Source organism: Sebastes umbrosus, chromosome 13 (assembly GCF_015220745.1).
Source record: "Sebastes umbrosus isolate fSebUmb1 chromosome 13, fSebUmb1.pri, whole genome shotgun sequence".
Taxonomy (NCBI): Eukaryota; Metazoa; Chordata; class Actinopteri; order Perciformes; family Sebastidae; genus Sebastes; species Sebastes umbrosus.
Window position 1 is genome coordinate 23,029,445 of NC_051281.1, and position 14,601 is coordinate 23,044,045.

A 14,601-nucleotide genomic window follows, 5' to 3' on the forward strand; every position below is an offset into this window, starting at 1 on the left:
CATCAGAGGCAGGAAAGTGGTGGTGGTTTAAAACTCACCACTGAGGAGGGTTTGCCTGCCATTGGTCTCCACACTCATCCGAGGTCTCTCTGGTGTGGACACGGAGCTCTTTAGGCTGGGGACAAAAGTGGAGCAGGTGTCCAGGTCGCAGCACACCTTGTCTTGGCTGTAAATCACGGCCGATTTAGACGGAGTACAGCCCATCTCTTCTGGAGTTACTACAGCCGCTCTCCATTGGAAAATAAATAAAAAAAAATGTCCAGGAGGGAGGTAAACGGAAAAACACTGGATCTGGCCTGTGAGTGTCAGAAAAAAAGGGATGGAGATCGAGATGGAGAGGAGCTGTGAGGCTGGGAGACCTCCCTCCTCTCATAAAAACCGGAGCATGACAGGATGAGAGGATGATCTGAGCTCCAGTGGTTGTCTCTGGAGGGGATACTCGATTTTACATTGTTTTATAGCTTCACTGCACAGGGACACAGCACAAGATCTGCAATGGATTCACTGGTTAACAAGTGTTAAATGTTTTAACAATTCCAATCTTGCTAATTTGCAAGTTGGTTTGACTACTAATGACTATATTATCTAGGGACAAATATCAGAATAATTATCTAAGCATCTCCAAGACAAAATTAACTTGGGTATTGAAAATCACACTGGAAAATGATTGCCTGTGATTCAAACATGTAGTGGTTTACTAGAACAGGAAAGAGTTCATGCTGCAACAGGTTTTAATTGCAACACATCTATTTTGAGACAACTTTAATCTACAATATCTTAAAGCTGCAGTGGGTAGAAATGGAACAAATATGATTAAAAAAAAAAAGTATTTTTTATAAAACGGTCACTATATCCTGACAGTAGTTCAGGAGAAATCCATCCTTCCATCCATCCAGCCTGCCATCTCTGAGCAGCTGTCAATTACTTGCGAACTCCGATCAAACGGTCAAACTAGGCAGCGCTGATCAAATATTAATCAATATTCTGTTACTGTGATGCCTATTTCTCGCCTCAAATGTTTTCAGAAACATCTTGTAGTGTACTGTTTAGCTGTAAATTGAGGAAGTTTGTAACCTAGCAGCCATGTTGAGATCAATTGAGGAAATACCAAGCATCGCCCACCAGCCAGAGCACAGCCAATAGGAATGCTCTCTCTCTCTGAAAATGACCTGTGATTGGCCAAAGTCTTCCCTCACTGGCTACATTTTTTAAAGCCTGAAAAAAGAGACATGAGGAGATGCAGAAGTTTTCTCTCAGAGCTCTTGAATTACAACATGCTGAAAGGTTATTTTGGATTTTTTACCCAATGATGCCAAAAAATATTCTGTCTCCAGCAGGTTTAATGAGGATTTGTCAAAATGACAAGGGGTAGAAAATAAGGAGTATAGGTAGAAAATGAAGGATAATATTACAAGTTTCCCAGCTCTTTTGCCATTACGACATGTGTTCATGGGTTTTACAAATCAACCACTTTATTCTGATCAACACAAAACACAGACATGCTAAAAAAAATGTTAAGATAAATGCATGGTTTATTGTAGGAATTACCAAGAAATGTTTTGTATTTCGCTGGCTCTTTATTCAACTTGTAAATCCACAGGAGGGTTCCTGCCATAGGCAGTAATAAGTGACGTTAGTCTTTTAGATGTGATGCGAGGTGTGCGGCTGTGTTTTGCTCTGTTCAATCAAGTGTCACGGGGCCACATGATCCCAGTGTCTTCAGGCTTCACCCAAGGTCCAACGCTAAACCAAGGCACATGTTAATTCCCCCTTTAAAGTGCATTCTTGCAAAATTAATATGATGTACAGCAGGTGCTGTATACAAATTCACTCACATTTATAATGTTCACACTGGCATTTTCTATGTTTTGTCACTTACAGAAACAACCATATCTAACGCACAAGAGGGGGAATCCACAGGAAACCTTTGGTGGAGGACACGTGTCAAAGTTTTGGTTTGATAGTCGTCCTTGGGCTCGGATGTGTGCACCTATATGACAACCTGTTGCTCCGACAGTTCCACCTCCCGACAGGACGAGATCACGTGCTGGTGTCCGACAAGGTGTCCAACATCACGTCACTCTCGTACATATCGCACTCGAGGGTTAAAGAAAGTCGCAGGGGCGTCTCCAGCATCATCTTGTCCTGATTTGACAGTGGCGTCTCCAAGGACGTGATGCTGGTCTCTTCCAATCTCGGGGTGGCAGCGAGGTCGCCAGCCTCCGATGTGTTCAGCATCTTCATCAGCGCCGGAGTGTTCAAGCTGCCTCGCACCTTGTCATTGATGTCCGTGCCTTTGTGGAAACAAATGGCGACACATCGTTTTACAGGCTTAAAATATCAGCTGGTGTCTCAGAACAGATATTTGAATATTTTTAACAAAAGGAACATTTTAGCTGACCCCCTTACTAATACCACTACAGCTGAATTATCTATTTAATAATAATTTAAATAAAAGACAAAATTATGAAACATGAAGCTTTTTCCACATCAATTTTTCAAACATAGAAAACAATTCCTCTGAAGCTGCAGTGTAACTGTATCCTACCTATGTAGGCATCTGTGTCACCAATGTACATCTCAATGCAGTGGCCAAGCATCGTCACAGAGAACGTGTCGTCCCTTTTCAGTCCGAGTGCCTGCACAGGAAGAAACCAAACCAACTTCAAACATTTCTTTTGAAAAAATATCTGTTGACATAAAGAAACCATCAACCAACCAATCACAGGTAATGCTTTAATGTTATACTGATTATTGAAAAGAAAAAACACAATATCACATACCATAAACCTTCACTGTACAATATATTTTTCCATTTAGTCTATATTTTCATTTCAACTTGGTGTTTATTTAAAGCTGATCTTGTGTTTGTTTATTTTTTTCAAAAAGACAGTTAGCTTTTCAACAAATTGACCTTCAATGACACTCCACTCTGTCTCCGTTAAAAGTTCTGATCTCCATGGTAACTCCTATTCCTTCTTGCACTCGTAGAGGAGGCATTTCTTGCTAAATACTCATTCCTCAGGGTTTTTTCCAGTGAGAAACAAAACCTTTACAGACTAAAGGAAAGGCACTGTACCGTGTGAAAGTAGTCGATAGCACTCTCGAAGTCGCCCATGAGGCTGTGCACATAACCTATGGCAGCGTAGGTGGAGGCGTGCTGAGGGATTAACACCAGCGCCTGACGGTGGTACTCCAGAGCCTGGTCATACTTTCTGCAGAAAAAACAAACACCGCAAAAAATACAAAGTCCAAATCAATACATTTAACAAAATATCATAATGATGTTTGCAGACAAAATACATTTGAAGGTGCTAAAAGTTGTCAATGACAACAAATACAGCGGATACATCTTGAGAAACAAGGCCGTAGGTCTGTGTGCCATCTACAGACAAGGAACGTAATAGCATCAGCAATTTTGAAACGTATGCTTTTTGTAGGTAATGAGTGCTACACGGGCAGCTTTTTTTTTTATTTTGATATCTGCTGCGTGTTTGAAATTTACCATTTTAAATGTCAAACCTGCAAAATGTAAAGGTTTTGTCAAGTTGTGTCACTGTGGGACTGTAACAATAATAGGACCGCAACTAACGATTATTTTCATTATCGATTCATCTGTCAATTATTTTCTTGATTAATCGATTAGTTGTTTGGTCTATAAAATGTCAGAAAATGGTGAAAAATGTTGATCAGTGTTTCCCAAAGCCCAAGATGAAGTCCTCAAAGGTCTTGTTTAGTTCACAAGTCAAAGATATTCAGTTTACTGTCATAGAGGAGTAAAGAAACCAGAAAATATTGACATTTAAGGAGCTGAAATCAGAGAATTTTGACTTTTTCTTTCTTAAAAAATTACTCAAAAAGATTAATTGATCATCAAAATGATTGGAGATTAATTTAATAGTTGACAATCAATTAATTGTTGTAGCTGCCGTTACTTTAGCGAGCGTTGGTAGGTATGTGTAGATCTAGTGTGACAATGACCAAACAGAACTTCCTAGTGGACGCCTGTCTGCTGATAGTAGTGAGAACAAAAATAGATAATGTCCAAAGTACATAAATACTTCACTTATTATCATTTTGAAAAAAGTGCAGTGAACCGAATCTGTTCAGCTCTTAGGAATGGAAACTTAAAAACACCAAGGATATATCGATGACGCACCAACAACCTACGTGAGGCATTCGCTTTGTATGGATGAAACGCTCTTTCTATATAAAAACTCCACGAACCTTACACAACAACCCCTTATGTGCCCCTTATATCTATTGAGTGGTGGCTATGCATAATTCATTAAAGGTTTTTTTCATGAATTCTCAATGAGGACCCTACCTATGCTGAATGACTGCAACAGAACAAGTGAGCAAATCTCAGTGCATTGTCTTTGATCATCCACTCGGGATAAATCTGGCCTCCCATATATTAGTACTATAGGTGTTAATTCAAAGGAGACCATGAAATCCATGATGCTTTTTGGACAAAAAGGAAGAACTGCAAGTGCAACCCCCTCTCCTATAGGGGTGGGGAAAACAATCGGTTCACCTATGTATCGTCATTTTTTTTTATGATTTTGAAATCGATTGTTTAATGCAAGAATCGATTTATATGATTCATTTGAGTCTTTACGGAGGTAGAAGGAAGTTACCGCTTTTATTGTTGTAGTCTGAGTAACGTGACGTCATATTCATCAAGCAAAAGAAGTGTATGATTAAACTTTTTCCCATGATCTGCTGTTAATAACAAAAAATCGCAATAAACCATAATATCGAATCGCAATACTTAAAAATCGCAATACATATCGAACTGGTACCCCAGTATTGTGATAGTATTGAATCAGGAGATGGGTGTATCGTCCCAGCCCTACTCTCCTATTGAGCCTATTCATTCAAATAGAAAATAGCACGGCTCCGTACTTACTTCAATTTCCGACAGACGTGACCCAAGTTGTTTAACAAAGGCTCCCATTTGTCCACAGTGACCTTAAATTTAAAGAAAAATAGACAAAGACTTAGTCGTGTTTTCAAGACATTCAACATTCACACTTTTTCAATGAAATAAATTAGCAGTTACCTCATTCCCTATGGCTTTGATCTTCTCCATTGCATCAAGAAACAACCTCTCTGCTGTCTTCCAGCTAAAACAGTAGATGTGAAAAACATTCTTACAGCATATGATTTTTTTTTTAATAAAATAAACCAGATCTCAATGTGTGTAATTTACATCAGGTGCATCATGATCGACATAAATCTGAGTATTCCTAGCTTTAAAGTGTCAGTACACAGACTACAGAAAAAAACAAAAACATTTGCATATATATTTGATTTGATTCTTTGAGACTTTTGCTGCCACCTCAATATAATATACTGTAGGTAAATGGGATTTTGTTTTTATCCACATTTGTCAAAACCCCCCACAAATCAAACTAAAACTATCTGCATGGCTAGATACCATTGGGGTTTTATGAGAAAATTAGGGCTGTCAAAGTTAACGCAATAATAACACGTTAACGCAAATTCGTTTTAACGCCACTAATTTCTTTAACACTAACGCAACTTGCGATTTGTAGGTTGTAGCAGGCTCAGTTTTAAAGCTACAGTGAAGATACTGGAATCATATGAAACTAGAAAAATCTAAGGAATCCATTGGTATCAACCATGTCATACTAGCAGCTACTAGCGGGAAGGTGGTTAAATAACGCTCCAAACTTGCGCTAAATTTAGGTGAGGAAAAACTGGCATGGCCATTTCCAAAGGGGTCCCTTGACCTCTGACCTCAAGATATGTGAATGAAAATGGGTTCTATGAGTACCCACGAGTCTCCCCTTTACAGACATGCCCACTTTATGATAATCACATGCACTTTGTGGCAAGTCATAGTCAAGTCAGCACACTGACACACTGACAGCTGTTGTTGCCTGTTGGGCTGCAGTTTGCCATGTTATGATATGAGCATATTTTTTATGCTAAATGCAGTACCTGTGAGGGTTTCTGGACAATATTTCTCATTGTTTTGTGTTGTTAATTGATTTCCAATAATAAATATATACATACATATGCATAAAGCAAGCATATTTGCCCACTCCCATGTTGATAAGAGTATTAAATACTTGACAAATCTCCCTTTAAGATACATTTCTAACGGATAAAAAATGTGGGATTAATCGTGATTAACTTTGGACAATCAAGCGATTACATATTTTAATCGATTGACAGCCCCAGAGAAAATATGTCCTTTTGTAATCTGAGTGATCCGACCCTGTGAGGGATAGTTCAGATCTTTCTGGTGATGTAAGAGTAAATCCGAGTCATTTTATGTAAATCTTCCAGCCTGCCACGAGACTTCCAGACAAAAATGAACAGCAACAGCTCCTCAATTTGTCAAGCAACTTATTGGTCTTTCAGTATTTTCATTTCAGTTGCTGGACGGCACATATTTAGTTACAGTTATAGTTCATATTTTAAAATAGACTTCTCAATCTGTTAAAACCAGCTTTTACAAATGACACCACTGTGTGCCAACATCCCTTTGTGCTGCCAATAACATTTATGCTACCTTTGTCAAACTAGAAGCCAAAGTGTTATTGTGTGGCTGCACGACTCACTCTCCATTTTGAAAGGCGACCACCGCCACCTCGTGTATGACGAATGGGTCCTCTGGAGCGATACTAAGAGCCTGGCTGAAGAAACGCTCTGCCAGCTTGGAGTTGTTGGTCAGACCGTACTCCAGGCCGATGTAAAGCATGGGTAAGTGACACCTGGAGCACAGAGAGCAGGAGACATCAAGTGTCACAGGTGTCATCAGAAATGGCAAAAGTGCCAATGCAGGCTGACAAAACAGGCATGTCTATGACTAAAAAGACATCCATTTATAAAAGCACAATATGTAGAGTCATTCATTTACCCACCCTTTCATCAGCTGGGCAGCAGTGAAGTAGGCAGCCATGGCTTGGTCGTGCTCACTCTCCACTGCAAATGAATGGCCATAGGCAATCCATGCAGGACCATATGTCCTCTCCAGTGTTGTGGCTTTGCTACAGGAGACATACAGTACCCAATAAGTATAACTGCACCTAAATATACACAGCCTGCAATGTGACCTCAAACAGGATGTACATCCCTTTTGAGCGTGCGAAAACATACCTGAGGTACCGCCGAGCATGTTCGTTTTTATGGCCAACCATGAGATAGTAGCATCCGACAGCAAACCACGATACCTGATAAAAAAAAAGGTGTTATTTGGTTGTGATTTCTTGGAAACTGGGTAAACAGGGGAAATAGATGGATGACGATATCGCTGCTACACTTACTGGGTTGTTGGGATACAAGTCTACAAGTTTGTGTGAGAGGTAAAACAACTCTGCAGGAAAACAAACAAACATACAAAACAGCTTAGTGAGCAAAATGAACTGATGGGTAGGCCAAGCAATCAAACAACATTCTTTATGTGTGAATCAGTGGTTGATATATATTTTTACCATTTGCTTTTCCAAGCTCCACCAGAGTTCCTATGTGGACGGGTAAACAGTTGGCATGAAAGGGGTCTTTAACCATCACCCTGAAATACAAAAACAGAGCTGCATTAAGTGGCTGTGCATTTTTTACAGACGTTCTACTGCAGCAACTTGTTAACATTTTCATAGAGCTTCATGATCTCCCAGTCAGTCAATAGTCAAGAGTATGAACTATGATTCATCAAGCAAAATTCAAACACATTAGGAGTGTAAGAAAATATCGATACACATGAGTAGTGCGATATTATGTTGTGTGATACTGTATTGTTTCTCCAAAACACTGTATACAGTCAATTTTAAAGATAGAGAGGAAATACTGGCATCATATGAAACTAGAAAAACCTAAGGAATCCATTGTTATCAACCATGTCATACTAGATAGTCAGGAAAGAACGCTGCAAACTTGCGCTAAATTTTATGCGAGGAAAAATTGGCGACTTTCAAAGGGGTCCCTTGACCTCTGACCTCAAGATATGTGATGGTAATAGGTCCTATGGGTACCCACGAGTCTCCCCTTTACAGACCACTTTATGATAATCAAATGCAGTTTTGGGGCTAAAAATATGTAGATTTTTGCATGCAGTATACATTTGTTGTTTCTGCCTGTTCTAAAATGGTGTATTTCTGGTGTGTTCTTTACACCATGACCGTTTTCCTAAAATTAAATATAGAAAATAATAATAATCGAAATATGTTGAATCGTTACCCTAATATCATGATACGTATCGTATCGCCAAATTCTAGCCAATACACAGCCCTAATACACATACAATCTACAGTACTTGGGGGGGAAAAGCAACATCTGCTACAGTTTGTTTAGGATTGATTTTAAATTCATAAATACAGGTGACTTGGATGTGGGTGTTTCAGTGGTGTAAACCACACAAAAGCTTTCTAGCTACATTAATGACATTGTGTTCTTCCAATATGCTTTGGACATTGGCTGCTGTCAAATAACAGAAGGAAGTATGTGAACAAGGTGATAACGAATGAAATTATCCATTATGACTGAAATGCCACATCCTACATTTTCAATCACTGCTATCTAAAATACAGAGTAAATGTAGTGAGTGGTATTGTGCTCAAAGGGCTTTTACTGGATGACTGTTAAACTACAATGACTCCACAGATGTGTATTAGACCAAATTGCTTTCTCTTGAGGTAAGGTGCAGTATGAATTTGAGGCAAAGCTGCACAGTAAAGCAGGCTACACATTGTGTACACAGCTGACAATTATCCTTGTCGTGTGATTTTACAGCATATGATGTAGGCCACACATTTCCAGAGTAGCTCCTTATAAATCTCTACATTACTTGCAGACCAATTCAACACACAGAGATCAACAACAAACTTGAGAGGAAACCTGAAGGCACCTACATTGACGTGAGTTTGTAGCACATCTTGAAATCACAGTTATAATAATGCCTCTCAGCAAGAGACACCACTACATCCAAGTTGTCCTGAAGACCGTTGACCATCTCTGGCACCACCAAATCACTGGGCTTGTTATACTGCAGTGGGAAGGAGGAGAGCATGATGTGTATGTGTGTGTATGTGTGTGTATGTGTGTGTATGTGTGTATGTGTGTGTGTGTGTGTGTGTGTGTGTGTGTGTAGGGTTTAAATGTGAGTAGGTGGGAAAGGAGATAAAGCAAGGTCATGAAAAAGGCAGAGAAAGGAGACGGATAAAGAGGGGTTAGGACAAAAGAATATCCATAATATGCATTTGCATTTCGATGAATACTAACCTAATACAAATGAACCCTGAAGCTCTGCAACAATGGTCAGCAACATTTAGTCGTTAGCGCTCTATGAGCTCAAAATAAAGGATAAGGCAGGACGCTGTATTTGAGATTGACTCAAAACAAACTGCCGTTCACATGCTCATTGTAATGAGGGAACATGTCATCCTGTGCAAAAAATATGGCTCAAATATGTGCTTTTAATATTTTTTTGACAACAATGGAACAACAATGTGCCTATGGTACAGAGGAATATCGTATATCAGGCTTTAACTACAAAGATAATACTTGTTTGTTGTATTAATTCATTGTTGGATTTGTTCTTTTCACAGGATTAGCTGACAAAAAGAAAAATATAGAATATCATCAGCCTTACCCTTTAATTAATTAATGACCACATGCAATATAAAATAATTTTCAGAACCCCTACCTTCTTCAACTTATTCTCAAATAGGAAGTGTAGCAGCTCCTCCTCTTCCTCAGTGCATTGTTGACCCAGAGGAAGTGAGTCAAGGAAGTCTTTCTCTATTGCAAAAATTAACGACATGTTTCACATGTACTGCCATTTTTACAAGTTCTTGAAATAATAATATATGGCACATATTGGTAGAAAATGAATAGGTCAGTGCACATCGTCGCCACAGATCAGCCTCACCTTCCTGCGCAGTCAACATGTGGTGGGACGTTAAAAGGTCAAAGGCTTCAAAGCAGTACACGTCCAGTTTCAAGGCCTCTTTGTAGCTGGAGGTGGCCAGCGGCCTGTTGTCCATGGCGTCATAGATCTTACCCCGCAGGAGGCAGATGGAGCTGTTGATCTGAAATATTTCAGAGGGAACAGGGAGAACAGAAAGAGTCTCTAGTAGATGTATATAATATTACTCACAACAACTTTATATAGTGTCAAAGCTCCATTCACGGCATTGACAAGACTGGACGTAGGCAGAAATCTGAAACAACTCTCATATCCTGACATGGAGGGTATTTTATGACAACAGTATATGACACATAACTTGCCCACTCAAAATTATATCTGCTGCACTTAACTGTTATTATAATGGTTAGATATGGCCACATCTAGAGCAAGAATTTATTGTTTTTAAACACTGAACACGATACTATCCTAACCAGTTGAGCAGACTCAATTATGAGCCGGTGAACTCCATAACATAAAAGTCAGTGCAGATTACTAGATCTGTTGTGTAGTATTTTAACATTATAAATAAATCTGATGTTGACTTTTGTTTAAGTTTTCCTCTGTGAAAAATATGAAATATGATTGTTTTCATACCAGGTTATATACTGTGCAGACAGTTTTTTTAGGGTAAAGAAAACATTGCTACTGATGGTTTCTAAATTTGCAAAAATAAAGGAGTTATAGGGACTGCATTTGTGGCACTGCATTTGAGGATTCTGGGAACCTTATATTACTCCTACAATACTAAATAAGGGTTACAAAATTGTGAATGTATATCATTTCTACCAACAAGGCAAATAAAACTCAAGTTGCTGGTGGGAGTGTTTGTGGGAAGTGGTGGCTGAAAAGTGAAGACACTAAAAAATAAAATCAGATAAGATCATGCAACACTGACAAACAAGACAGTCCAAAATCTATAACCTAGTCTGAGCACCCAAATCATAGACTGTATTCAGTACATTCCAGTATTTCAGTGGCAGTCCACACTTACAGAGGCAGGGGACATGTCCCAATCCTTGGTTGACTCTGGTGTTGTGGCAACGTCCTCTTTCACACTCCTGTCCAGCAGCCTTTTACTAGCTGTCTCCTCTGAGTCCAGGATATCCAAGGCCTGCTGGAACTCTTTGGCAGCATACTAGACCAAACAGACAGAAACAAATGAATCTAAAGCATGGACAATATCTGGTAGGTTTACAGTATCATATTCTGCATACATGTAGAAGAGGGTTTAGAACTGATACGGTCTGTATTTTCCAGTTACTTACATGGCACCTAGCAGCAAGATACTGACAAGCTCCGTACAACTGTGAGAGAAAACACAAGAGTTGTTTCAGACTGGGGACTGACTTAAAGGACACCGGTCCAACTTTTCCAGTCCCGATAACGATACCTGGGCTTTGGGTATCAGTCGATACCGAGTAAAGATCCCATACCAGTGTTTAATTCATAAACTGTATGCCTCACTGTGTGGAAGTCACTGGGGTCATTCTTTTCTGTGTAAGGCAACATCAGGCTTGACTTAAACATCGCTTTCCTAACTTTGTAAAACACAATGTGACCAATAAATGCATAGATACAAATCTATTTAATTGTTCACTATTATTAAAATAATAAATCATACACCAGCAACTTGTTAAAAAATCTTCATAATTAACAGAAATTACAATTCTAGTGTAAACCCTTTTAATACAGCAACAAAGTGGTCAAAACTTAAACAGAACATTAAAGTATATAATGTATATCATCATAAAATTATCGCAGCATATCTAAAAAAAACACACACACACATCCTTCACACATTGATTTGTGTCATAAACATAAACCTGATCACTCACTCTCCAGCACATAGCTTTGCACATAGTCGACAACTCACACAGATATCCTGCAATTTACCTTGTCAAGTTTTCGTGAACGGATGGCATGGGAGGCTCTGTGGTACTGTGAGGTCAAGTAAAGGCACTGAGCTAGCCAGTAGATATCCTGGGGATCCTCTGCAAGCCAAACAAAGAGATAGTATAGTGTCATCAATTTCTGATTCTCTGTTAGAGAGTCATCTCTGACTAGGCTACACAACCACATAGCAACTGTTGGCAAGTTACTGTACTATCTGCCATCAAAATAAGGTTTATTTTCAGCTGTGATTGTACGTAACAATGATAAACAAAACACGAATTATCTCCCTATATACTGACAATAACCTGATATTTTCAGGTGGAATTTCATTTCATTCTCACTGTGCAACATCATTTTCCACTTGTGCAATTTTGTTAATAGTCTGTTTATTGTCAATACTGTATATACTGCTCCTATTTTTATACTTCCTTCTATTTAAATGGATCATATTCTGTTACACTGTGTTTGGCTCTTTTTTTTTTTTTTTACTGTGTTAGCTGATGCATCTTGTTTTTTGCACTATCCCCTTTGCTGCTGTACATATGTGTTGTAAAATGCATGACAGCATTGCAGCAATGGTAGCTTTCTATGTGCTATCACTCCTTTCTTCATCCCTCCATCATTACATTTTACACATAGATCCAGTATAAAAGAAGTTAACCAACACACAATATCATGAAGTTATATATCATATATAATGATAAACAAAACACGAATGACCTCCCTATAAAACAACAGCCCTGCTTACACTAGCTTTGTGACTTTAGGTGACAGACTGGTGTCATGCTGGCTAACCCTAACCAGCTGAAACAGTACTATAACAGGACTCACCGCGAGACAGGGACGCTATCTTGTCGGCCCAGAACAGAGCACTCTGATACTGTTGCTGTAAACAAACACACAGAGACAGAGGAAGAGTCACTCAGACGTGTATTGTTGTGTCTGGCTGTCCAGGGTGAGAGCTTTACCAGGCAGTCACATGCACTGAAGGTTTGTTACTGCTTTGCTCTCTCTCGCCTTAGCATCAGCTAGCCACACAGAAAGTCACACTACTTCTTCTCACCTGATCGATGTACTGCCGGACTCGCTTTCGAAGTCTGTCGAGATTCATTCTGATGAATGTTTTAAAGAAGTATCGCTCTGACTATCACAAATGTGTCATTATAGGAGACAGTAATAAAGACAGTGTGTGAAACTCTGCACAGAGCAGCAGGGCTAGCTGGCTAGCTGGCTAGCTGCGTGAAATCAAATCCGCGGCTTCTTTCTGCAACGAGTGTGCTGCGAAATTGTGCCGTGCGGAAACTCATACAGGTCAGGCAGTTCCGCATAGTCTTTTTCACTCTCGCTATGTCTAGCTGTGAATTAATTGTATAAATATAAAAAACTATATATATATATATATATATATATATATATATATATATATATAGTAAAGGCACATATATATATATAAATATATATATATATAATAATTGTATAAATATAAAAAACAATATATATACATATATATATGTATATATATATATATATATATATACACACATATATATACATATATATGTATATATATACACATATATATATACATATATATATATATACACATATATATATGTATATATATATATAGTAAAGGCACATATATATATATAAATAAATATATATATATATATAATAATTGTATAAATATAAAAAACAATATATATACATATATATGTGTATATATATACACACATACATATATATATGTATATATGTATATATATATAGTAAAGGCACATATATATATATATATAAATATATATATATATAATAATTGTATAAATATAAAAAACAATATATATACATATATATATGTATATATATATACACACATATATATATACATATATATGTATATATATACACATATATATATATACATATATATATATATACATATATATATATATGTATATATATATAGTAAAGGCACATATATATATATATATATAAATAAATATATATATATATAATAATTGTATAAATATAAAAAACAATATATATACATATATATGTGTATATATATACACACATACATATATATATATGTATATATGTATATATATACACACATATATATACATATATACATATATGTATATATATGTATATATATACACACATATATATATATATATATATATATATATATATATGTGTGTATATATATACACACATATATATATATAGTCCTTTATTTATATATTATTGTATAAAAGAAACAAATTACAAAAAGGTATCATGAAGACAATGGAGTAGAAGCGCTGCTGGGTCTCTGTGGTAATCACATACAGGTGCTCTTTGGATCCTTCAGGTGTATTGGGCTCATTCAGTCTTGTGAAGGGCTCAATGCATTGGGTGGAAAAAAGTAAAAAATGCAAGTCTCCCTCAAAAATAGTCCAAGGCACACTGTAGTGTTTGAACACAATTAAAATGCCTTTATTTTACATGGCAATAATTGTTTAAAATTAATGAATTATTTTTGAGGGAGACTTGCATTTTGTATTTTTTTCCACCCATGCAATGAGCCCTTCACAAGACTGAATGAATGTTTGTGAAAATTAGATATAGGGATGAACCGATACCGGATCAGATATCGGTGATACTGACTCAAATAGCTGGATCGGGTATTGGTGACAATGGGGCAGAATTAAATTAAATTCTATGTTTATATACTATATACATTATATACTGGAATTTTAATTCCTGTTTAAGTTTTCACTAAT

At 37.4% G+C, this 14,601-nt stretch overlaps 1 protein-coding gene across 1 annotated transcript; it reads right to left on the minus strand.

Moving 5' to 3' along the window:
- Positions 1-1,323: 1,323 nt before the first annotated feature.
- Positions 1,324-13,136, minus strand: cdc16 (cell division cycle 16 homolog (S. cerevisiae)). Its single transcript, XM_037790594.1, has 18 exons — positions 12,897-13,136; positions 12,665-12,719; positions 11,834-11,931; positions 11,206-11,244; positions 10,932-11,075; positions 9,902-10,061; positions 9,677-9,771; positions 8,883-9,016; positions 7,470-7,549; positions 7,302-7,351; positions 7,135-7,208; positions 6,900-7,025; positions 6,597-6,749; positions 5,066-5,129; positions 4,913-4,974; positions 3,080-3,215; positions 2,549-2,639; positions 1,324-2,294 (listed from the first exon to the last, which is right to left on the minus strand). The coding sequence occupies exons 1-18, from the start codon at positions 12,942-12,944 to the stop codon at positions 2,041-2,043; spliced, it is 1,863 nt and encodes a 620-aa protein (XP_037646522.1). The 5' UTR covers positions 12,945-13,136; the 3' UTR covers positions 1,324-2,040.
- Between the last annotated feature and the right edge of the window lie 1,465 nt (positions 13,137-14,601).